The following is a 25,990-nucleotide window of genomic DNA, read 5'->3' as shown; positions in this document are numbered from 1 at the left end:
ATTTAAAAACAATAAAAAAATATCATAGATTAGGCTGACAATATCAGAGTGTGCGTTAAACTGTGAATATATGTGGTAAACAATGTTACTGATTTGCTCTTTCATAGGAATAAATTTCAGTTCCTCGTTAATGAAGTTTAAAATATTAGTATTTTATATTGCATATTATTTAAATTATTTAAATATTATTATAGTGAATTCCAACCATTCTTAGTACTCTGCTAACAAATAGACTCATTACACTTACTCATTTAAAATTTGGATTAAATATCTACGAGGATAAAAAAAATGTGTGATTTTTTTTGAGATTCATCAAGATTAATAATAATTTTAACCTGAAATTGGCTTCCAAAATGACAATCTAATAAACCTGGCTTTCATCAATGCACTACCAAAGAATTGATATGCTTATACAAGTATTTAAATTTACTACTAATCTCTTCAAAATAGAATTCAATTTTTTATTCTTATCATTTACCCAATTTATCTCTGCCACAACTATTGTCATCTACAATAAGCACAAGCTGAATTGCCTCGATTTCAAATCAACACAAATGAATGATGACACTGGTATAATTTAAGATCAACAATAAGAACTAGATTCTCTAATTTCTAAACACAAAAAATGATGCCATTGCTATAATCAACCACCACATTGTAGAAGGAAAACTCAACCTCCTTCGGCATTAAATCAAATTCCAAGTCAAGGCCAATAATCTGATGACTAAATTTTTCAAATGAAGGGTACTTTTACACAGATTACACTATTTAAAAGTACAATTTAACGATTAAAAATGACAACAGAACTATATCATAAACAGTTAAAATAGATTTTAACTATTTAAATTTATTGATCATAATATTTACTATTCATAAGAATTCATAATAAAAATTTATCTATTTAACAACAATTAAAAATATCATGGATTAGGTTGACAATATCAGAGTGCATTATTATTTGTCTGACTAAGAAGCATCCCTTGAGAGAGTGCCCACTTAATAGTTGCACCATATGTGAATGAGATCATTCTACATTCTACAGAGCAATGTCCTTCACTACCTGGAATCAAGGCAATTTATAAGGAAGCAGGGGAAGATGTTGAAACAACTTACTTTGTTGGATCAAGGAACCCTGCCAATATATGTGGTAAACAATGTGATTGATTCGCTCTTTCACAAGATTAAGTTTCAGTTCCTCGTTAATGAATTTTAAAGTATTAGTGTTTTACTTTGCATATTATTTAAATTTTAAAGTACAAAGTTCATCTCAAACATACACATAATAATGATAATCTGAAAATGTGACATTGCTGCCAGCGACTGGAACCAAGCCCAGATCCATCTAACTCCAGATCTGTCATGCGCCGAGAGGGATCGATGGATCAAATCCCTCGAGGTGCAAACCTTTCCTCATGTTCTACACTCCAAAAAGAAGTTTTGCACCCCAAGGGATTTGATCCTTCTTAGCGCATGATAGATCTGGAGTTAGACAGATCTAGGCTAGTACAATCTCATAAATGCTATTAGGAGGGTTTTAGTCTTTTAGATATGTGTATGTCTTGAAGCTTTTGGAATAATGCCTCTCGAGATTATGTCCAACATTGTTTGGAAGTGTAGAAGTTGCAATATATTTTTGAAGAGTGACGGTGAGCTTCCTCAATAATGGCTATCAGTGTGAAGATGTGATTGGTTGTTTGGTTCTTCGAGTGGGAGTCGACTTGTCCTCTAGCCCCAAGGCATTGACTCTCTAGCTCGTCTAAAAGCCATTGATACACCTCTGTAACATAAAGCTTTGAGAATATATGTGCAACCATGATAATTTGATAGTTGTTTAGATTAAGACTACTCCATGATTTGTGGATTAGGTGAATTGTGTGTCAGTCTAGGAGTGGGGTGTATTTGAACATACAACATGGTTAAATAAATTGGCAATGTGTGAGTTGAGAGATTGGATGATAAGCTTAAGGAATTGAGCTTGGAGGCCTTTTTCTTCTACTGCTCTATTGGTACTCAGAGCTTTGGCAACTCTGTTGATGTTTCTTTAAGAGAAAAGCTGACATGAAAGGGGGGATAGAAGGGATACACATGGGGGGTTGTCAGACAATGTCATAAGGGGAGGTCGTGTGGGATAACATGGATAGGGGGTCTAGGTATTAGGGGATGGTGTGGTGTTTAGGGAAAAGGGCATAAGTTTTATGGGGAGTACTAGATGGTCGCATGAAGTTTACATCTCCTTGAGGAGAGTAACATTCACCTGTGATGGAGGAGACAATAGTAAATTTTTCAAAGATGAGAGGATGATGAGAGGTCATGTGCCAGGTTGAAGTGGAGATGCTTGTGGAGTGTTTTGCATTCCTTGTTGAACAAATGGTTCATGGGGTAGGATTTGGGGGGGCATATGTGTGTGTTGAGTAGAGAGTTGGATTTTAATGTAAGAATGTGAACTCAACCAAGAGAGTTTGAGGACAACATAGTTGTGGGTGTATGAATACCCAATACAAACACATCTAATAGAGTGCAACTCATAAGGAAGCTCCAATATAGGATTGGAGTGGGTTTATAAATATCTACCTCCTCAGAAAGACTAGCCATGACTAAAATATAGAAGAATGGTTTTATGAATACACAACTCAAAATACAAACAAGAGTGATGACATCTAAACTACAAGAGATAGTAGGTGGGTGAATATTCAATTCAAGTAGGTGTTTGACCATAACCGAAATAAAAGAGGTTAGAGGGTGTATAAATACCCATCTCAACATAGGGTCAATTGTATGTACCACCTACACCTTGAAGATGGAAAGGTTGGTGGCAAGAAGAGAAATCAATTGATGATGCTTTCTCCCCTTAATGCTGAACACATGCCATCTAAAGATTGAACGTCTTGAAAACACCATAGTACCAATAACGATATGTCTCCGCATTTGAGCAAAGAGAGTCTTTGGCAAAGATTTGAAAGGAGAAGCCACTAAAGTATGCTGGTTAATTGAAAGACCACCAAGGACCACATTTTGTTGTTGGGACTTGTTATTATTGAAAAATGCAAGTCCAATTTGCAATTTTGGTCGGATTGAATTAGGGCATGTGTATGTTGGCATCTTGGATATGTGTTTTGTTTCACATGAGTGGAGTATGATCATGTATTTTGAGGTGTATTTCAATGTAGAGTTCACATATTTAGTGGCAGGTTTGCACATGTGGCCAAGATTCACCTTTTGGAGCCCTTATCCACATATTTTCATGCATATTTACTGAATGTGAACTTCACATATTTAGAGGCAGGTTTGCACATGTGGCCAAGATTCACCTTTTGGAGCCCTTATCCACATATTTTCATGCATATTTACTCATTGAAGGTGCATCTCATGTATCCTAAGGCAACACTACATATTTGGATGGATATTTCTACATTGAATACTCTATGACCTACAGGTGGAAAAGAAGAGTTCAAATGGAGGATCTGTCACTCCTTTTGGCACATATTCCTAGAGCACTCTTGTTATGAAACCAGCTCACAAAAAGATTGAAAAGATAGATCAACAACTTAAAAATCAGCCTTTTCGAGGGGGCAACCTCCTTTACATTACACAAATGAACAATTCTTGGATGATACAAATGACACGACCTCCTTTCTATATATAGGAGTCTAAGGGGTCTCAATACAATCAGAGCCTACATAACAAGAATATTGTAGGGGCACACCAATAACAATAGTGGGCTTCTTTGGGGCATAATAATAACATCATGGGGACTATATGGGCACAATAATACAATAAGGTGGTTGCACTAATAACAATAAGGGGTTACACTAGCACTATAGGGACCTAACATGTCCCTCTCCTTCAAAAAGTGTTGTCCTCAATGCTTGAGTAGTTTTGGATGTTTTTGTATAAAATTCTCATCCTCCCATGTGGAATCTTCAAGATGTAAATTCTTCCACTTGATGAGATACTCTAAAATTGATCGATTCTGTAGCTGTCGATTTCTTGTTTTTGTGACTGCTTCCGGTTCCAATATGATTTTTCCTTCCTCGTCAAGTTCTGGCAATATTGTTTGAACTGAGATCTTCTCACCTATAACCTTATTTAAGCATGAAACATGGAAAACTAGGTGCACTCAAGAAGATGCAGGAAGCTCCAATTTGTATGCCATAGTACCAATCTTTTGTAACACCTTGTACGAACCATAATACTTTGGTGATAATTTATAATCCTTTGTAGCTTGGTTGAGGGACATTTGTTTGTATGGTTGTAGTCGTAGAAATACCCAGTCACCTACATCAAAACTTCTTTCACTGCGATGTTGATCTGCCTGTTGTTTGATTCTATTCTGCGGCAAAGTGAGGTTATCCTTTAAGAGTTTGAGAACTTGTTGTTGATTCTCGATGTGATCTTCCACTGCTTGAACCTTACAATTTTCTTTTACAGATGATGTGATGGACGGTGGATGATATCTATAAAGTGCCATAAATGGGGTCATTTTTGCTACAATATGGAAGGAAGTATTATACCACCATTCAGCCAGAGGCAACCACTTGACCCATTGTGTCTGTTTATCAGATACAAAGCAATGAAGATATCCTTTCAAACATTTGTTTACTATCTAGGTTTGCCCATCAGATTGAGGATGATAAGATGAGCTATGTGCTAACTGAGTATCCAAATATCTCACCTCTTGTACTCCAAAGAAACATTTGGAGATTTTTGTGTATAATTGTTTCTCCAATAGTTTGAGCACCCTGTCAACATGTTGAACATGATCCAATTTGTATGCCATAGTACCAATCTTTTGTAACACCTTGTACGAACCATAATACTTTGGTGATAATTTATAATCCTTTGTAGCTTGCTTGAGGGACATTTGTTTGTATGGTTGTAGTCGTAGAAATACCCAGTCACCTACATCAAAACTTCTTTCACTGCGATGTTGATCTGCCTGTTGTTTGATTCTATTCTGCGGCAAAGTGAGGTTATCCTTTAAGAGTTTGAGAACTTGTTGTTGATGCTCGATGTGATCTTCCACTGCTTGAACCTTACAATTTTCTTTTACAAATGATGTGATGGACGGTGGATGATATCCATAAGGTGCCATAAATGGGGTCATTTTTGCTACAGTATGGAAGGAAGTATTATACCACCATTTAGCCAGAGGCAACCACTTGACCCATTGTGTCTGTTTATCAGATACAAGGTAATGAAGATATCCTTTCAAACATTTGTTTACTATCTAGGTTTGCCCATCAGATTGAGGATGATAAGATGAGCTATGTGCTAACTGAGTATCCAAATATCTCACCTCTTGTACTCCAAAGAAACATTTGGAGATTTTTGCATATAATTGTTTCTCCTCCAATAGTTTGAGCACCCTGTCAACATGTTGAACATGATCCTTACAAGACTTGCTGTAGATTAATATATCCTCAAAAAATACTAACACAAATTTTCTACGGAAGGTTTTGAAAATGGAATTCCTCAAACCTTGAAATGTAAAAGGTGCATTGATAAGGCCAAAAGGCATGACCAAAAATTCATAATGACCCTCATGAGTTATAAATGTTGTTTTTGGAATGTCTTCAGTCTTCCTTCTGATTTGATGATATCCTGAATGAAGATCCAACTTGGTGAAGTAAATTGCTCCATGTAATTCATCCAATAATTCATCAATGATAGGAATGGGAAATTTATATTTAATAGTAAGCTTGTTGAACTCCCAATAATCTGGACACATGCGCCATGATCCATCCTTCTTGTGTAGCAATACCACTGGAGCAGACAAAAAACTTTGACTAGGTTGAATTATACCAACCTCTAGCATTTCTGCAACCATACATTTAATTTCACTCTTTTGGGCATATGGATATCTGTAAGGCCTGATGTTTGGGGGAACACTTCCTAGAATCAAATGAATAGCATGATCATGATCATGAATAGGTGGGAGGCCTTTGGGAGTCTCAAATAGCTTGGAATGATTGTCCAATACGTTTTGGAGATCTGGAGAAATAGATGATTTTGATGTGGGAACCTTTAGTGAACATAATTGTGCAATTACGCCCCGTTGTTATTTCTTTAGAAGCTTTGTCATGCTGTTAGAGCTGATTATCTTTCCCGGTTTCCCTTCGATACCCCTTAATTCAACTTCCTTTCCTTCCGAAATTTTTTTTCAAGAAAACTTCTTGAAAATTAAAAGCTATCGTACCCAAAGATTGTAGCCATTGGACTCCTAGTACAACATCTGCACCATCCATTGGAATGGAAAGCATTGGACTATTCAAGGCATATTCTCCCATGGATAACTTGATATTATGACACTTTCCAGAGAAATTTATGGTTCCTCCATTTGCAACCATTACTTGACACTCTGGTGCTGGATATAGGAAGCAATTCAATTCCTTGGCTATCTTACAATGAATAAAACTATGGGTACTACTTGAATCAATCAACATTATTACCTTTTTCTGCTTGATATGCCGTTTTATCTTGAGAGTTTGAGGAGTGGTAATTCTTGTCAATGCATTACAAGATATGGTCAGATTCATTTCTTGTTTCTCTGGGATTGGTTCCTGGTGTATATCCTCTTCTTTTGATGTTTCTTGTTCCTTTTCTTGTTTTTCTTCCCCATCTATGTAAATTAATTTATTTTCGACACACTTATGACCTTTAGTGTATTTTCTATCACAATTGTAACAAAGCTCTTTTGCTCTTTTTTCTTCCAATTTTTGTGGTGTCAACCTTGTAGGTGGTGAAAGGCTAGGAGAAACAACACTTCCATCCTTATAGTTGAGTGGTAGGCTTCCTTGTTGCCATAATTTTGCTTTCCATTTTTCTTGCCAACCTGAATGCCTTCTCCAATGAATCAGGTTCCCAAAGGCGAACCTCGTGTTGGATGTTATCCTTTAAAATCCCTATGAACACATCAATCCTATGCTCCTCTAGAATATCTTTTACCCTTATATTAAATTTTTGGAAGTCCTCAATGTGCTCCATCATTGAACCCTTTTGTTTGAGATTTATCAATTGGCTAAAAAATGTGTTGCTTTTTGTATCCTCATAATGTGCTATCATTGCTTCCATAAAAATTACTGAAGTGACAAATTGTTTACGAGAGCAAAGCCATCGATACCATACAAACTGATTTGGTTCCAAATATAAAGTTGCAATGCGTACCTTTTGTGTGTTTTGCAAATTATGGAGATCGAAATATTGCTCCATTTGTAGTATCCATGTTATGGAATCCTTGCCATCAAACTTCCTCATATCGATCTTTGGAACATGGTGGGTCTTCAATCCAACATTAGAGTCTATGAAATCATGATTAACATTTCTTTTGTTCTCATCATGAGTTTCCTTTACTACCCTTTCGCCATTAGTAAGCATTTCTTGTAGCAACTTTGTCAAATTTGTCTTCAAATCTTCCATGTTGCCTTTAAGTTTTTCTTCTATACCATCCATATTAGCTTCCATGCCCTTTGAATTCCTTCAAACTAATTTTTCAACCAAACTTATGCAAAACTTAAAAAAAAAAACCTACACACCTTTTTTCACTTTGTAGGGGTTTGATATTGAAGCTGTTGTATCTCTATAATTTCGGATCTCCAAGGTCTGAAATTTCGTCCTGCAGTAGCCCTCTGAGTCCTCTTTCCAACCCTACAAGTCTGATCAAGATTGGATTCTCCAAGGAAGAGTTATGCTAAATCTCCCACGATGACCTGATTATAGACTGGTTCAGTAGAGTGAACTTGTACAAAGTGCCACGTGTCACTATTTCAACCTTAGGACCTGAAATCGATACACCGAAAACGACAGGCCATCCTTTTTTTCTACGAAATTTCAATCTGATGCTCAGAGAGAAAGTTATGACGATTTTCCCCAAGTCACTTGTTTGGGATGTAATTCGGGAGCCTGCACAAACCCTAAATGTCTTGGACCATATCTCCGAAAATATAGCGAAACAAGATCTGAAATTCGAGCCCAGGTTTCATCAAGTTTTCGGCTCAAATGGGTTGTAATTTCAGAGCTAGAACCTTTGTAGAAAAAAATTATAATGAAAATGCCACGATGACCTGTTTGCGATGGAATTCCAGAGCTTGCAAAAACCCTAACTTCCTTAGATCATATCTCCGAAAATATAGCGAGACAAGTTCTGAAATTCAGACCCGAGGTTCAGAACGATTTCGGCTCCAATGGGATTCTTTTAGCTTCTGAAACTTAGTAGAGAAAAAGTTATGTCGAAAATGCCACGATGCCTTGTTTGGAGCAGCGAAACCCTAGAATCCAAAGCTCTGATACCAAATGTTATGAAATCAGCGCACAAAAAGACTGAAAAGATAGATCGATGACTTAAAAGCCAGTCTCTTCGAGAGGGCAACCTCCTTTACATTACACAAATGAACAATTTTTGGATGATACAAATGACAAAACCTCCTTTCTATATATAGGAGTCGAAGGCATTCCAATACGATCAGAGCCTACATAACAATAATATTGTCGGGGCATAACAATAACAATAGTGGGTTTCTTTGGGGCATAATAATAACAACATGGGGACTATATGGGCACAATAATACAATAAGGTGGTTGCACTAATAACAATAAGGGGTTACACTAGTAGTATAGCGACCTAACAACTCTTCTTCTAGCCCATGTATTGAAAATGGTTGATGGTATTGCACAAGTTTTAATGCTATTGGCACATGGTATTTGACTCTATTGGACGAACACTCCACCATGTTGGCTCTTGTTTTGAGGTGATTTGGTTGTTTTGCATGTGGATTTAATATTATTGGCACAAATTTTGAGGTTGCTCCTTCTTTCATGCATAGTTCCCTAGAGCGCTCAACGATGCTGCCCTTGATTGGAGGTTTTTATTGTACTTCTTAAGGAGTGCTCCACTTTGAGAGCACATTTACCTAGAACACTTCACTTTTATTACTTGGTTTGGAGGAGTTTTGGTGGATATTTACATGGATATATGTTCTTTGCATGTTTTTAGAGGTCATCCACCTTTAAGGAGGTTGTTATAACAACCCATGGTGTCTATTGCATGTGGATATTTACATGGATCTATGTTCCTTGCATGTTTTTAGAGATCATCCACCTTTAAGGAGGTTGTTATAACAACCCATGGCATCTATTGCACGTCCATCTGTGGGATTCATCTTTTGGGGAGGTTTGTTGCTTCATTGGAGAGAATGCCATACTTCATCTTGCCATTTTTATTATTTTTTTGGCATCCCTATGTTGTTGACTCCATACTCTAGGGGAACCTCCCTTGAGATTGACATCTTGGCACATTTATGGAGGAGGCAATCTTGAGGGGCATTCCAAAGAAAAGAGAAGACAAATGGCATAAGGAGGTGCCTTACATGATTAAACTAGCTCAAGCGAGAGTGCTTTGCATGAGAGAAGGACAAGTGGCACCCCAAGCCTTAACACTTGGTCAAGAAAGCCTATTTCAAGAGGACGTTTTGCTTAGGAGGATGACAAGTGGCATCAAGCATTTACTTGGGAACTCAGTCTTAAAAATTTTATGATTTTTGGGAGTGTCTTACCTTGAATGGCTCATAATGTGCTATTTTAATTGTTTTCCTTTGAGAAATTGTTTGCTAGTTTAATGTTGATCTTTTGTAGCGGTTATGTTAGTTAGTTTTAGTTGTTTTTAGTAGCAATCAGCTGTTCCTTAGTCTCTCTAAATTGGTTTTGTAATCTTGATTTAATTTTCTCATATAATTGTTTTGATAAATAACAAATCTCCATAATGAAGAATCATATTTTAGTGATACAATAGAAAAAAGCCACTAACCTATTGTTATTACTTCTTGTAGGCCACTCTTTGCTCTCAGTCTCTTGAGTATGATTCATACACTTCTTGAGCAGACACGAAAAGATGATATGCGCATTCTTGGTTGTCATATATTAAAGGATTTCATATATAGTCAGGTACTTGAGCCAAACTTCATTGGATTCTTTTCTGTATTAGGCTCATAAGTTTGCTGGTGCAAAATTGCTATTTATCAGTAGTATGTTAAGTCAATGTTCTTATAAAATTTGAAGTACTTTTTTCTTCTTCTCAAAAATGCATCTTATATTTACAGAAAAATATTTACCATTGGAAAACCAAATAGTGGAAGGGTTATACAATGAGTTTCATAACCTCTTCTGAAGAGATACTAATAAATTAAAAGCAGAGCAATCATTGCAATCCAAAGATAGATTAATCTTTTGAATGTGATACACTTGAGTTGGAAATGTAAAGTTTTGGATTTTCCTCTTTTGAAAAAATACATCTTATTTTTACAGAAAAATATTTACCATCAGAAAACGAAAAAGTGGAAGGGTATATACAATGAGGTTCATAACCTCTTTCGAAGAGCTACTAAAGAAATAAAAGCAGAGTATTTACTATTCAGTGCAATCCAAAGATACAATACTCTTTTGAATGTGATATACTTGAGTTTGAAATGTAAAGTTTTGGATTTTGTATGAATAAATTATTAAAATGATATAGACATTCCAACTTACATAATCCTACTTATCAACAAATTTATGATTTCATGATTCAGTATGAATTCTCATTCATAGGTAATGCTGTGTTGTCCTTCACTTACAATTTCCATGGATAATTATAATGTAAATTTGAATGGCGAAGTAGAAGGTAAAAAGTTAACGTTTAAAGAAATTGAAATTTTAATTCATGCCAATGAGAGACTAAAATAGGTCAGAAGGATTAGTGATTACAATTTACAATCAGCAATAATATCCAAACCAAGATATAGGGGTGTAACAAACTTCTCTAAAACAAGATGAAATGAAATGAGAAGTGAGTACAAGAGCAGCAAGATACAAAATGACATAAGCATAGGTATACAAGTTTGTTATCCCAATAAGACACTAGAAAGTGGAGAGCAAGTGAAGCAACATAGCCAGGATTTCGGCACAGCCAGCAGAAAAGGGGAGGAGAGAGCTACCCCAACTCATCATCCTTATCAAAATAAATAATTTATATATTGCTCTTAACAATGAAATGTTTTTTTTTGTAAGACTTAGGTTGAACAGAGTCTTTTGTGTTAAGTTATAAAGTTAGTGCTAATGATAAAGTGTAATGTGAGGACAAATCTGAGGACAAGTTAATAACATGTTTGGAAAAGGTGTAATAAAGTAGTTAATAAGTAAAATGATGGAAATACTGAGAGGGGGGGTGAATCAATATTTCCTTTCAATTAATTAATTTTATAATCTTTGGAGCATTAAATTCACATTAGCATTAGATCAAACAAAAATCAACATCACATCACATGAACAGTAAACAACACCATTCAACAATGCATGACATCAAGACAATACATGAGATTTTTAGGTGGAAATGCTTATGGGAGAAAAACCACCGAACACTTTTTATTATAGGCTTTCAAAAATTTGCATCAATTAGGAAGCTCTAACTTCCAAGATTTACAACATCAATTGAAGGAGGCTCCAACCCCTTGGGTTATCAGCTCCAACTGAAAGAATGCTATAACGCCTTGGTTTATCAGCTCCAATTGGAAGGATGGTCCTACGCCCTAATTTACAAGCTCCAACTTGAAGGAAGCTCCAACTCTTTGATTTACCAACTTTGACTAGAAGGACGCTCCAATGCCGTAGTTTTATTAGCTTCGACTGAAAGGATGCTCCAGCACTCCACACATGCTCCAACCTGCCCTAGCACCACCCTGCCACCTTGAAGTGTTCTCAGGCTCTGACCTGAAAACTAGGTGGAAATGCTTATGGGAGAAAAACCACCGAAGACTTTTTATTACAGGTCTGTAAAAATTGCATCAGTTAGGAAGCTCCAACTTCCAAGATTTTCAACATCAACTGAAGGAGGCTGCAACCCCTTGGTTTATCAGCTCTAATTGAAAGGATGCTATAACGCCCTGGTTTATCAGCTCCAACTAGAAGGATTGTCCTATGCTCTAATTTACAGGCTCCAACTTGAAGGATGCTCCAATTCCCTGATTTACCAGCTTCGACTGGAAGGGCTCTCCAATGCCCTAGTTTTTTCAGCTTCGATTGAAAGGATGCTACAGCACCTGGCAAAAGCTCCAACCTGCCCTAGCACCACCCTGCCACCTTGAAGTGTTCTCAGGCTCCGACCTGAAAACGACTCCTCTCTCTTGCCTTGCACCACCCTGCCACTCTATTCAGCAAGTGGACAACGTTTCACAATTTTCAGACTGGATCCACCTATGCTCAAATCAAAATAAATAATATCAAAACAATTTGCTGACTTTGTTGATCTTCAATGCTGGCACAAAGTCGTCAACAACAATAATAACTCCTCTGCTCAAACGATCAAACTCTAGTAACATAAAATTTGTCATGTCCACTGTCACAATCAAATCTGCTTTTGCTCAACATCAATACGAACCCTAGCTGGACAACGTAGTAATGCTCAACACTCTCTGCTCAGTAGACCTCAACAACTCTTTCTTCTCTCTGCTCTTCAATGACATTGAGTTGTCAACAATGCTCTCTGCTCATTAAGTTGTCAAATCCTAACAGTAGCATAAACTCCGTCAAGTGCTCTGCCACAATGGCTCTGCTCAAGTGACCTCAGCTCATCATGTATATTAAATTCCCTTTACTTAGTTAAGGCTCTAAGCCTGTACATTAGCGTTCATCACTCCAACCAGCTGTGGTCATCATTCAGTATTTGTGGCAGCTTGTAACTCAAATCCCGAAGCATATATTTTAATGATGTCAACTTGTTAATTTTAAGTAATGTTCTATGCTTAGAGCAATTTATTTCAATTTTCATAGTTAGTTCAATATCTTTTCCAGATTAGCAATCACATCAGCATTAAAGTAAACTGCAGATAGAACATAAACATAAATAGCAGAAGACAAGCCAAGACAAGAGGACACAAGATGTGGCGCTAGCCAGGGACAAACCCTAATGTGGGGAAACCCTTGATTAATTCTTCTTCTATGTTCTTCAATAGTTCAGCAGAGAGAGAGAGAGAGATAGTACATTTACAACAGAAGTCAACACTTTGACTTTCTAGATAAGAGAATAGATCATCTCTACATGAAATTAGTTGAAGACATGCTGCTTCAACTGATTCTCCAAGGTGACTCCTTCACTTATCATTGTGCTGCATCTCGTCCATGTGCTGCACCTCACCGTGCTGCACCCATCATTACTATGTTGCATCTCATCATGCTTTACCAATCAAGACTGTACCCATCACTGTATTGCATCATGTGCCATTGCTGTCCCAATGCGCTTACAACACCATGCTTGCCATGCTGTCCCATTGTGTTTGCAGCACCGTGCTTGCTGATGTCCCATTGTAGCATTGTTGTGACATGCTGCTGTGCCAATGTGTTTGCAGCACCATGTACTTGTTACACCAAGTACCATTGCTGCTATCATGCTTCCCATGCATCTTGCCGCTCTCAAACTTCATGGGTCACCTTACTGTCACATCTTATCATGGACTGTATTGATTCGTAGTTAAGGATCTCTGTTTTCTATGTAGGATGGAAGATGGGACAGCCTTCATCATGGGCCATCAAGACAGATCTAACATCCCTCATACATAGGCAACAACATCCATGCTTGTCCAACCTTGTTTGTTGTTGACTGTTAGTGACAGACTGGTTAGGGCACATACCTGTGGCCTTAATCTTCTCCAAGCTGCCCCAAACAAACCTTGGAAGATTGTGGCTTGCTGAAGGTGAATTCCTCCCTTACTAGGTTGCTGCCTTAGGGCATATGACAGCAAAACAGCCCACGCTATTTCTTTGCTGTGGTGGTATGGCCTGCGGCCTACCACACAGCCTTGCTGTAGCATACGACCTCCTCCAAATGTGCCCAAACAGCCTGCGTTTTACCCATCTTCTACTCAGCCTAGAAGCCTATCCTTTCGGCCCTAGTTTCAGCCTTAGGACTCACCAAACCTGGCCTCCTGTAGCAACCCTCTTCCACAATGTTCCTTGACTCTTTCTGTTTGTGGTTAGGGCTTGCATTTGACCTCCTCCTTGACTGAGTCTAGGGCATACCATGTGGCACTTGTTGGACTGAGGCTAGGGCTTGTGGAGACCTTCTCTAGACAGCGTATAGGTTTTCCTTAGGCAACCTATAGAAGGCTTCTCCTAGTAGTGTGGATAAACCTTCCTTCCAGTACTCGGTCACTTGGAGTTGACCTCCAATGTCCTTCAAACCCTTGCTGGCCTATCTTCCTTGCTGTGGCTAGGGCAACCTCCTTTCCTCCAACATCTAGGGTTTCCTCTCCTAGATTTCTCTTCCACTAAAACCCAAAGCGAGTGGAGAGAAATCAAGAGAGAAGTGTGTTCTCAAATGATTCAAGGCACCTTTATTTATACTAAAACGTTGAGCACAAGTGGGGTATATTTGGTTGCTGGCTGACCTTGACGAATTGCCCATAACACAAATAAATTCATATCTCCATGAATACTTATCAGAATCGGATGATCTTTAGATCAATCCTACACCTCTCGATGAGAGGGATCTAAGAAAAATATCAGTTGCCATTAATGAGATGACCCACATGGAGTTTGGCTCTAGTTGCCAATTTTAACACTCCCTCTCAACTAGGGAGAGCTCCGTCCTCTAATCCATATGTTTGACTGTACTATCTCTGCCATCAGTGCCCTGCACCGCTCTGCTTTGCTCTTCTCTGCTCTGTTCTGCTCTGCTGAACCATGAAGAAGAAGAATTGATCGAGAATGTTTCATACCATTCTCTACTGACCCGAAGTTACTTTCATTGATCCCAGATCAATATCACAATAGAGTGTCTCAAACCACTCATATTGATCCCAGATTAGTTTCATTGATCCCAGATCAATATCACAAGAGAGTGTCTCAAACCACTCATATTGATCCCAAATCAATATCACAAGAGACTGTCTCAAACCACTCATTTTGATCCCAACAATTTATTTCAATTTTCACAGTTAGCTCAATATCTTTTCCAGATTAGCAATCACATCAACATTAATGTAAACTGTAGATAGAACATAAACATAAATAGCAGAAGACAAGCCAAGACAAGAGGACACAAGATGTGGCGCTAGGCAGGGACAAACCCCAATGTGGGGAAACCCTTCATCAATTCTTCTTCTATGTTCTTCAATAGTTCATCTGAGAGAGAGAGAGAGAGATAGTACATTTACAACAGAAGTCAACACTTTGACTTTCTAGATAAGAGAATAGATCATCTCTACATGAGATCAGTTGAAGACATGCTGCTTCAACTGATTCTCCAAGGTGACTCCTTCACCTATCATTGTGCTGCATCTCGTCCATGTGCTGCACCTCACCATGCTACACCATGCTACACCCATCATTACTATGCTGCATCTCATCATGCTTTACCAATCAAGACTGTACCCATCACTGTACTACATCATGTACCATTGCTGGCCCAATGTGCTTACTGCACCATGCTTGCCACCATGTGCCTGCTGTACCTTGCTTAACATACTGTTGTCCCAATGTGCTTACAACACCATGCTTGCCATGCTGTCCCATTGTGTTTGCAGCGCCGTGCTCGCTGCTATCCCATTGTAGCATCGCTGTGTCATGCTGCTGTCCCAGTGTGTTTGCAGCACCATGAACTTGCTACACCAAGTACCATTGCTGCTCTCATGCTTCCCATGCATCTTGCTCCACTCAAACTTCATGGGTCACCTTGCTGTCACATCTTATCATGGACTGTATTGATTCATAGTTAAGGATCTCTGTTTTCTATGTAGGATGGAAGATGGGACAACCTTCATCATGGGCCATCAAGACAGATCTAACATCCCTCATACATAGGCAGCAGCATCCATGCTTGTCCAACCTTGTTTGCTGTTGACTGTTAGTGACAGACTGGTTAGGGCACATACCTGTGGCCTTAATCTTCTCCAAGCTGCCCCAAACAAACCTTGGAAGATTGCGGCTTGCTGAAGGTGAATTCCCCCCTTACTAGGTTGCTGCCTTAGGGCATATGATAGCAAAACAACCCACGCTATTTCTTTGCTGTGGTGTTATGGCTTGCGGCCTACCACACAGCCTTGTTGTAGCATACAGCCTCCTCCAAATGTGCCTAAACAACCTGCGTTTTACCCATCTTCTACTTAGCCTAGCAGCCTATCCTTTCGGCCCTAGCTTTAGCCTTAGGACTCACCAAACTCGGCCTCCTATAGCAGCCCTCTTCCACGCTGTTCCTTGACTCTTTCTGTTTGCGGTTAGGGCTTGTATTTGACCTCCTCCTTGACAGCGTCTAGGGCATAGCTTGTGGCACTTGTTGGATTGCGGCTAGGGCTTATGGAGACCTTCTCTAGACAACGTATAGGTTTTCCTTAGGCAGCCTATAGAAGGCTTCTCCTAGTAGTGTGGATAAACCTTCCTTCTAGCACTCGGTCACTTGGAGCTGACCTCCAATGTCCTTCAAACCCTCGCTAGCCTATCTTCCTTGCTGCGGCTAGGGCAACCTCCTTTCCTCCAACGTCTAGGGCTTCCTCTCCTAGATTTATCTTCCACTAAAACCCAAAGTGAGTGGAGAGAAATCAAGAGAGAAGTGTGTTCTCAAATGATTCAAGGCACATTTATTTATACTAAAATATTGAGCACAAGTGGGGTATATTTGGTTGCTGGCCGACCTTGACGAATTGCCCATAACACAAATAAATTCATATCTCCATGAATACTTATCGGAATCGGATGATCTTTAGGTCAGTCCTACACTTCTCAATGAGAGGGATCCAAGAAAAATATCAGTTGCCATTAATGAGATGACCCACATGGAGTTTGGCCCTAGTTGCCAATTTTAACACTCCCTCTCAACTAGGGAGAAGTCCATCCGCTGATCCATATGTACGACTGTGCTATCTCTGCCATCAGTGCCCTGCACTGCTCTGCTTTGCTCTGCTCTGCTCTGCTCAGTTCGGCTTTGCTGAACCATAAAGAAGAAGAATTGATCGAGAATGTCTCATACCATTCTCTACTGACTCGAAGTTAGTTTCATTGATCCCAGATCAATATCACAAGAGAGTGTCTCAAACCACTCATACTGATCCCAACAACTTATTTCAATTTTCACAGTTAGCTCTGATACCATGTTAATTTTAGGTATGTTCTATGCTTAGAGCAATTTGTTTCAATTTTCACAGTTAGCTCAATATCTTTTCCAGATTAGCAATCGCATCAACATTAAAGTAAACTGTAGATAGAACATAAACATAAATCGCAGAAGACAAGCCAAGACAAGAGGACACAAGATGTGGCACTAGCCAGGGACAAACCCCAATGTGGGGAAACCCTTGATCAATTCTTCTTCTATGTTCTTCAATAGTTCAGCTGAGAGAGAGAGAGAGATAATACATTTACAACAGAAGCCAACACTTTGACTTTCTAGATAAGAGAATAGATCATCTCTACATGAGATTAGTTGAAGACATGCTGCTTCAATTGATTCTCCAAGGTGACTCCTTCACCTATCATTGCGCTGCATTTCGTCCATGTGTTGCACCTCACCGTGCTGCACCCATCATTACTATGCTGCATCTCATCATGCTTTACCAATCAAGACTGTACCCATCACTGTACTGCATCATGTACCATTGCTGTCCCAATGTGCTTACTGCACCATGCTTGCCACCATGTGCTTGCTGTACCTTGCTTAACATACTGCTGTCCCAATGTGCTTACAGCACCATGCTTGCCATGCTGTCCCATTGTGTTTGCAGCACCGTGCTTGCTGCTGTCCCATTGTAGCATTGCTGTGCCATGCTGCTGTCCCAATGTGTTTGCAGCACCATGTACTTGCTACACCAAGTACCATTGCTGCTATCATGCTTCCCATGCATCTTGCTGCACTCAAACTTCATGGGTCACCTTGCTGTCACATCTTATCATGGACTGTATTGGTTCATAGTTAAGGATCTCTGTTTTCTATGTAGGATGGAAGATGGGACAACCTTCATCATGGGTCATCAAGACAGATCTAACATCCCTCATACATAGGCAGCAGCATCCATGCTTGTCCAACCTTGTTTGCTGTTGACTGTTAGTGACAGACTGGTTAGGGCACATACCTGTGGCCTTAATCTTCTCCAAGCTGCCCCAAACAAACCTTGGAAGACTGCGGCTTGTTGAAGGTGAATTCCTCCCTTACTAGGTTGCTGCCTTAGGGCATATGACAGCAAAACAGCCCACGCCATTTCTTTGCTGTGGTGGTACCTTAGAATATGAGAACCAACTTCAAGATTCTTTCACAAGTCACAACACTAGATCACAGAGAAATGGTTTCAAATAAGCTTCAATATACCACACGTTTATGCCACTCAGGACTTTAAGAGGCAGAATATGTCAGAGATATATATCTGGTGAATGCCTTTGTGACAGTCCATGTTGATTTGGGGTAGCATCAGATGTGCTCTAGCCATGAAAATTGTTGGAGAGGCTAAGGCACATGAGATCTCCAATACCCAGAAAGGATTTGGGCAGATTTTAAATAGTTTGGGAGATATTAAAATAATTAATATTTTTAATGGAGTCCCTAAGTCTAAACTTAGGGAAAATAAAATATTAATGTTGTTTAATATAAAACTGTGTTAAAAGGGTCCAAAAGACATGGATCAAGCCATATCTAATCGTAGCCGTTGATTAGGGACTTAATCTCGGCCGTTGATTTGTCAACGAGAAAAGTATAAGAGGAGGCTTGAGGGTCACTTGGAGAACACACCAAGAGATCAAGATTTTGACTTTCTGGGGCTGGGTTTGTTGAGAAAGTTGAGAGAGTGATCAGAGTTGCAGCTGAGGGGCAGTGAATATAGAAGTAGAGAGGCAGAGATAGCACCGGGAGAATCAGCGCAATAGCCGGAGAGAGGGACACAAAAGCAGCCAAGGGTTCACGTAGAGCCAGCCAGGAGTTGCGCAGTGCCTCAGAGGGCCAGCATGGGTGACACAGAGGGCTAGAGGGTTGATGCAGGCCAAGCCATAGTGATGCTGGGCTAACACTGAACCAGAGAGAGACTGACGCTGGGGTTTCGTGGGGCAGATTGGAGCTGTGGAGCTGCCGGAGTGTTTATCTGGGGTTTCAGCGGGAATATCTGCTTCCAAGTAGAGAGGTACTACTGCTGAGATTTTTCTCTGTTGGGTGAGCCGGTTTTGGCACCTAGATTATATTTTGAAACTGCTTAATAAATCAAACCCTTAGATAGATGCACTGGTTTTCCCGCATTGGGTTTTTCGGGGACATTAGTTCAAAAACAATAGTGTCACTTGTGTGCTTGTTTCTGTTTCCTTCAGTTGATGATCTGTAATGTGTTGAGCATGTACTTGTATTTATTTTCAGTATTTACATGGTAAATAACTTGTTAATTAACAGAACAAGTAGGTAGGAATAAATCATAAAGTACATGAAGGGTTTCTAATGGGTTAGACTTAGAAATTCCAACAGTCCATACCACATTTCATATCTGCTACAGAATGTTCAAGTAGCCCTTGCCTCAAGTGCCGAGTCACAACAAAACCTTAATGATTGGATAATCCCTGAGATCTGCTACAAGTTAGGCCGAAGATACATGTTGCACTAGGCTGCTTGACATGAAACTCCAAAGGGCTGAAAAAAGGTTTGTTTCAGGACCTGCAGCTGAGTGGGAAGATGCCTCAGAGAGACTAATATTAGACCTTGGTACAGTCTGCAGCAAACCTCAGACAAATGCACAGGAATGATGAAATACTACTGAAGTTTGGTCTCAGTAAGTTCGCTGAAGAAAACCTTAGATGAACCTCAGATATGCCTTCAAGAAGGGCTGAAATAACGCAGGCGTCAAGCAACTAAGAGGCCTTAAAAATTCACCACAGAGATATACAGATCTGATTGGTTAGGGCTTTGAGATTTGCAATGTTATAGCCTTGAATAAACCACAAAAACCCTTCAACAATCCGCAAAGTATTACTGTCATTGATAGGCCTTGGAGAGAAGACGTTTTGCTTTAGAAAGATGCCAAAATATGCCTCCAAGTTGTGCCCTAAGAGGGCCAAAATATAAATTCAAAGATGACTGAACATGCATGCTACAGATCTGATCAAGGTGGGCTGAATGTATGTGCACAGATTTGTCACCGAAAGAGGGACAAATGGCCTTCAAACCCCCAACGAATCACTAGAACAAATTAAACATTAAACCCCCAATCAAAATCCTTCAAGATTCGGCCTGTAGTGCTTGAAACTCCACAAGAATTGCTTTCGGATGAGTGCAAACAGTCTCTTGTTAGGGCTTTGTCAAATCCTTGTAAAAGGCACATAACTGAGCTTCAGATTGAATTCGGATTAGTCTGTAAAGGAGGCTGAATGCAAAGACAAACAGATGTAGCCCAATAACATTCAAATGTCCTCAAATTTACTCTTCAAGAGAGGCTGAAATGCCTCAAGAAATTACAGAAATCCTCGCGAAAAACCATAACCCAAGCAAAGATAAATAACTCAATCAGACTTCAAAATTTTGACCTCCTCTTGAAGATTTTCGTGACTATTCCAGGTCAAAGATCTCAGAGAATGAACACGAGTTGATGCACTCATTTGAGGAGAGTTCGAGCCCTTTTTATAATGGTGAAAGGGGCTTCTAGGAGCCGACTTGAAAGAAAGGAGGGAAGCCGACTTGGAGGGAAAGCAATTTAATTTTGAATTTCAAATTTTAATTTGGAGCCAAAAAGACCCCAAATGAATTTAGGACCAATATTAATTTAATTTAGATAATTTATCTTGATGAAATTCTCCTTTTTGACTTTGACTAGTAAAGGATAAGCCCCTTTTAATTTAATTTTCTTGATTAGATAAAATTTGCTTGTAGCATCTCCTTTAGGGCTTCTTGACCATCAAATGGGGTTCTAACCTTTAAGCAAGCATATCTCCTCAACCGTGAGGAATTAGGAGATGTACCACATACCATCGGAATCGGCATGACCAGGAGAATCAGATGACAATGATCCTAAGTCCAAACACAATGACCTTTCCATCCAAAATTCTCATCAACTGTGGGGCAATATGATTGGGCATGTGGGCTTCCCAGACATCTTAACCATTGGAGCTTCAAGCAATCCAAACGAATATTAAGAGTGTTCAAGGATCGACGTTGGCATCAATGACAACACCATTCAACAATCAGTTGAGTTGAATCTGAAGGGAAAAACAAGATCTTATTTGCCCTACATGTTTTATGTATGCATCACATACGATCGGAATCGGCATGACGAGGAGAATCAGATGACAACAATCATAAGTCCAAACATAATGACCTTTCCATCCAAAATTCTCATCAACTGTGGCGCAATATGATTGGGCATGTGGGCTTCCTGGACATCTTAACCATTGGAGCTTCAAGCAATCCAAATGAATATTGAGAGTGTTCAAGGATCGACGTTGGCATCAATGACAACAACATTCACCAATCAAATGAGTTGAATCTGATGGGAAAAACAAGATCTTATTCTCCCTACGTGTTTTATGTATGCACCACTTATGAATGCCATGAATGTCATTCATCTGTGGTTTTTCCAACATATATCCACCCATTTCTTAAATATTTCTAAGTGTCAAAGCAACCTCTTGATTGAAGGTGTCAAAGAACCACACTGAGGCAAAGTTTGACATAGAGGTTTGGAATTATCAAAGTTTGGCCTAAAGAAAGACATCACTGAAAATTAGTGAGGGCATAAGACAGACAACCTTTTGGATATGTTAGACAAGTTATAGATTACTATTTGATTTTTTAATTAAATAGGGGCAAATTAACTTTTTAAAGTTTCTAACCTAGAAAATTTAGAAAGACCAAAATCATGAAAAGATCAAGTATAGAAAGTGTGAAATATATTGGATGGCCCGATGATAAAATATTTGAAGGAGAAGAAAAGCATGACGAGAATTGGTGGTGTCTGGGATCTTGATAAGCATTTGATTCACGTTCCGATGAAATCTTGATGGAACAACAAACAGACAACAGTATTTAGAGACTTGCGTTTCCACAATGAGAACTCTAATTTTGGCAGCATAAAAGTCAGCTTTCCAGGCAACATAGATTTAAATGACAGCAACATATCATAGAGGTAGTCTATGGTAAACCCATATGATTGTCGACAACATAGATCTATTTGGCTAATCTTGAGTGTAAAATTTCTGCCCTAGAGTTTGCTATCTCAAATTTTAATGCAAAATTGAAATTTCACCTCTTAACTAGAGATCTCCAGGATCTTAACCCTGTGAATTTTCATCCTCAGGGCTGTTGTGGAATGATGTATAAAACAGCAGTGGAAAGGGTGCAATAGCTCACTTCCGAACATTCCAAATTTCTAGGCAATCCAAGGAGAAGAGATACCGAACAACTTGGATAAGTTTTACCCTTTTAGGAGAACTTATCCCACATAACCCAGATCTGAAAATGATCTTTTCCAACAGTTATAACAACAATACAACAGCAGGTATGAGAGCAGCAAAACAGTCCTTTAGATACCTCAATGAAGATGTTAAATCAGTTAACAATTGTCATCTTCTTTATGTCAAATTATCAAATATATCGCTGTACATGGCAATACATGGAGAGTGTATATGGCAGAAAATCAAATCTGGAAAATGCACAAGTTTTGCACAGCAGAAAACTTCACTTAAGATGAAGTAAATGAACATGCCATAGCCTTCTCTCAAGGTTAGTAGAAGTCCAACAGTTCTCCAAAACACTAGTTTGGGAAAACCAAGAAAATCCTAGCTCAAGCATGGAGCTTCAATGTGCAAGAATCACACTAAGACATGTTCCTCTTTTTCTTCTCCAGCAACGGTACCTGATACCCACCAAAAGTAGGTAACCCTTAGGAGAAAACTTTTGTCCGCATTTGACAGCCAGCCAGCCAGCCAGCAGCCCTATGACAGTTAGCACATAGCATTATGCCATAGTTTTCCACCCATTTCTCCAGTCAGATCTCTATCCCATTTGGCATGCTTCTTGAAGGAGGGTGGGCCATTTCTTGGTAGGTACTCTAACCATTCTAGCAATCATGTGCTTTCATTTAATGTTATGGGCATATTAATATGGATCACAGGGAAAACTGGATTATTGACTGATCTCGATTGTATCATTGTTCCCACACTTCACTTGGGAGGTTAGACTTTGACTCTAGTCTAGTGGGACCTCCTCTGACGCCTTAGGGTTTAGGAAGGGTACTCTTGGGGAGTTTTTGATTGGTATAGCGTGTCCAAAGTAACCCATACTTGTCCCTTTCCATCTCTCCCCATTATCCATCTCCATTCTTTTGGTTGGTAGTCATTGGTCATCGGGATTAGGATCCTATATCCACATCCTTGAGTAAGTGTCGGGAAACTTGGTTTCGGAGGTTGATGCAATTGAAAGAATGTAAAAAGCATATAAAGCCACAATGAAAGAAAATGTAAAATGCAAAAGATGGTTGGGACATATTTAACACATGGGCAAAAGCCTAGCATGAACTCTAGCCCCCTCATTAGCCATCACTCAGTGCTTCGTGCATCAATGCTTAATCTCAAATAAAAGAAATCTTGAATGTCTTAACCCCAATGAGCAAGAAACTGTTACATCTTAAAGGGGCATTAGAAAAGTATAAAGGTTTGGGCTCTATTGTCGCTGCGACAATGACCCTCCAATTTTTTTGCCTAAGTCAATTTTGGAGCCTACATTAACTGTTGTTTCAAGTCCCTTAGTGTCGTCATGTTGTTTGATTTGTTATTTGTGTGTTTTCTCCTAGTGTCGCATCCTCCTAAGTCAATGTTTCCTAAGCATCATCACTTAACCATTAGAAGCGCTTGAGTTAGTTAGTCCATGGTTGGGTGAACTCATCACTTTTCTTGACTTAGAAACTTTCCTTCTCGCCATGCACACACTCGAAAAACACTCAAAAGCACAAAAAAACAAACAAAAGCAAGAAAATTACTCCAAAAAGCAAAAAACTCTCCAAGTTGATGAAGACGTGCTCAACTTGAGTGCACTCCTTCAGGCTGAAGAAGTGCGCCCTCCTTGAGCACACTCCTTCATGCTAAGCAAGTGCGCCCTACTTGAGCGCACTCATTCGTGCTAAAGACATGCGCTCTTCTGGATCAGGGAAAATTTCAAGGATAGAAAATTATCTTGAGATTTAAAAGCATTGGCGAATCTCACTAGTCCCTAATATGCAAAATATACGATGTTTATTGATATATTTGTAAAATTATTCAAATTTATAATGATTTTATATATATTCTTTATACAATGTTGGCGATTTTTAAGCTGAAATAATTTTATAATGTAAAATTTGGGTAAATCTTTTTTAGAAAAAATGGTTGGCGAATCTTTTTATTGGAAAAATCATGGAAAATTAGCCCACCTACGAATATTAGCCCCTAAAATTTTCCATGTTCTGGATGCATGCATGAGCTACCTTGTTGCATGTGGGTGCACTCCTAGAATATAGGAGCCCACTTAACTTTTCTCAACTATCCCTTTCACGCGACGATAAGTGGCGATCATTCATGAATCAATTTTGCATGTAAACTTTTTTAAATCCACTCAATTAATCATTCATTTACATAATCATTCTCATCTGAGTTGGGCACACAGCTGTGGATCAAGAGACTCTCCATCGACCAACGCAACAAGTTTGTTTTCCATGTTGAATCTTTTCGTTCCTTTTCATGATTTCATTGTCGTTTTTGCTTTTTTGTTGCCATTTCTTTGTTTTTTAGTTCGATTGCTAGCGTTTATGTTCAATCTTCATCTTGCAAGTGTTAATTTGCTGCCCCATGCAGAAACTCTTCACCTTCTTCAACCTTTCGTATTCTGCCATGAATGCGACAACATCTATATAAGCTTGCAAAACCTTCTTCTACTCATTCTAATCATGAAATGTTGCTGTTAAAACTTGTTTTCGAGCTTCCAACAAGCAGAGCGTACTTTTGGAATTTGAAACCTGATCAACCTTGAAAACTGCGCCCTAAACAGTCAAGTTTTCCTCTTGAGCGCACAACTTCACCACAAAGCATTGCACCCTCCTTGCCTTTGAGTGCATGAGCGCATTGTGAAGGCCTGAAGGCTGGTCAACCCATTCCTTCGTCCTTTCGGAGTGTGACAGTGCACCCTCTTTCTCTCCTTGAGTGCTTGAGCACATTGGGAATGCTTGAAGGCCCGCCGCCCAACAACCCATCCCTTTGACCCTTCGGAGTGCACTAGTGTGCCTTAGATGGCCTTCTTCACTTGCTTGAGTGCATGAGCACATTGCAAAGTGCTGAATAACCCCTTACACTCCTTCATTCTTTGAAAGTACGCCCTCCTAGTTTGCATGCTTATTTTCTCATTTTTGCAAGTGGTTTTGTGCTGTTGTTCATTGATTTTCATGTCCAATTACATGTGATGGCTCTTTGTACATGATTTACAAGTATTGCTTCGTAGTTAGGTTGCTTTAAGCTAATCTTGTCAATATGCGTGTGTTGCCACAAATGGGTGTTCGTGCTAGCTCCTCGGCCGATAGCCCCTTGCAGCCACCAACTAGCTCATTGTGCCATTTCTCCGCCACTTGAGCCAACCATGTGGTCCCTCGTCCATATGCCATGATCGTATGTTTGAAGGTGGGCCTCTTGAACCTAAAGGTATGCCTTGTCATTTGTAATTGAGTATTGTAGTTTGCTTATCATGGACACTTCTAGGCATGGATTAATGGGGGGATTTGGCAGAAAGAATGAGCAAGGATTTGGCGGAAAGAATGGGCTAGGTTTATGCTCCTATCCCCTAGACCCCTTTTGGATATTGACCTTGGATTCTAGTCTCGTGGGGTCTCTTTTATTGACCATTTGGCTTTAGTGATGGTATTTCACGGGAAACCCCAATTTTGGTTGCATGGTCCCGCTCCCTTATCTGCTTATATTACCCCCTTTCCACTCATTATTACCCCATTCATCATTTCTCCCACATGGGGCCACATTCCTCCACTAGGTCCACATAGGG

The 25,990-nt window shown here is 39.3% G+C and overlaps 1 protein-coding gene across 3 annotated transcripts in view; it reads left to right on the top strand.

The window, feature by feature from the left end:
• Positions 1 to 25,990, top strand: part of LOC149247113 (protein SEMI-ROLLED LEAF 2-like) — a 336,900-nt gene that overhangs the window by 58,791 nt on the left and 252,119 nt on the right. For all 3 annotated transcript variants that reach the window (XM_089458129.1, XM_089458131.1, XM_089458130.1), the window contains exon 5: positions 9,822 to 9,936. In XM_089458129.1, the coding sequence (XP_089314255.1) occupies positions 9,822 to 9,936 (115 nt within the window). The remainder of the gene's footprint in view (positions 1 to 9,821; positions 9,937 to 25,990) is intronic.

The sequence above is a fragment of the Pinus tabuliformis genome, chromosome 7 (genome assembly GCF_031772625.1).
Source record: "Pinus tabuliformis cultivar Carrire ecotype Pingquan chromosome 7, CPIR1, whole genome shotgun sequence".
Lineage (NCBI taxonomy): Eukaryota > Viridiplantae > Streptophyta > Pinopsida > Pinales > Pinaceae > Pinus > Pinus tabuliformis.
The sequence above is the reverse complement of the archived record's forward strand: the minus strand, read 5'-3'. Positions and strand labels throughout refer to the sequence as shown.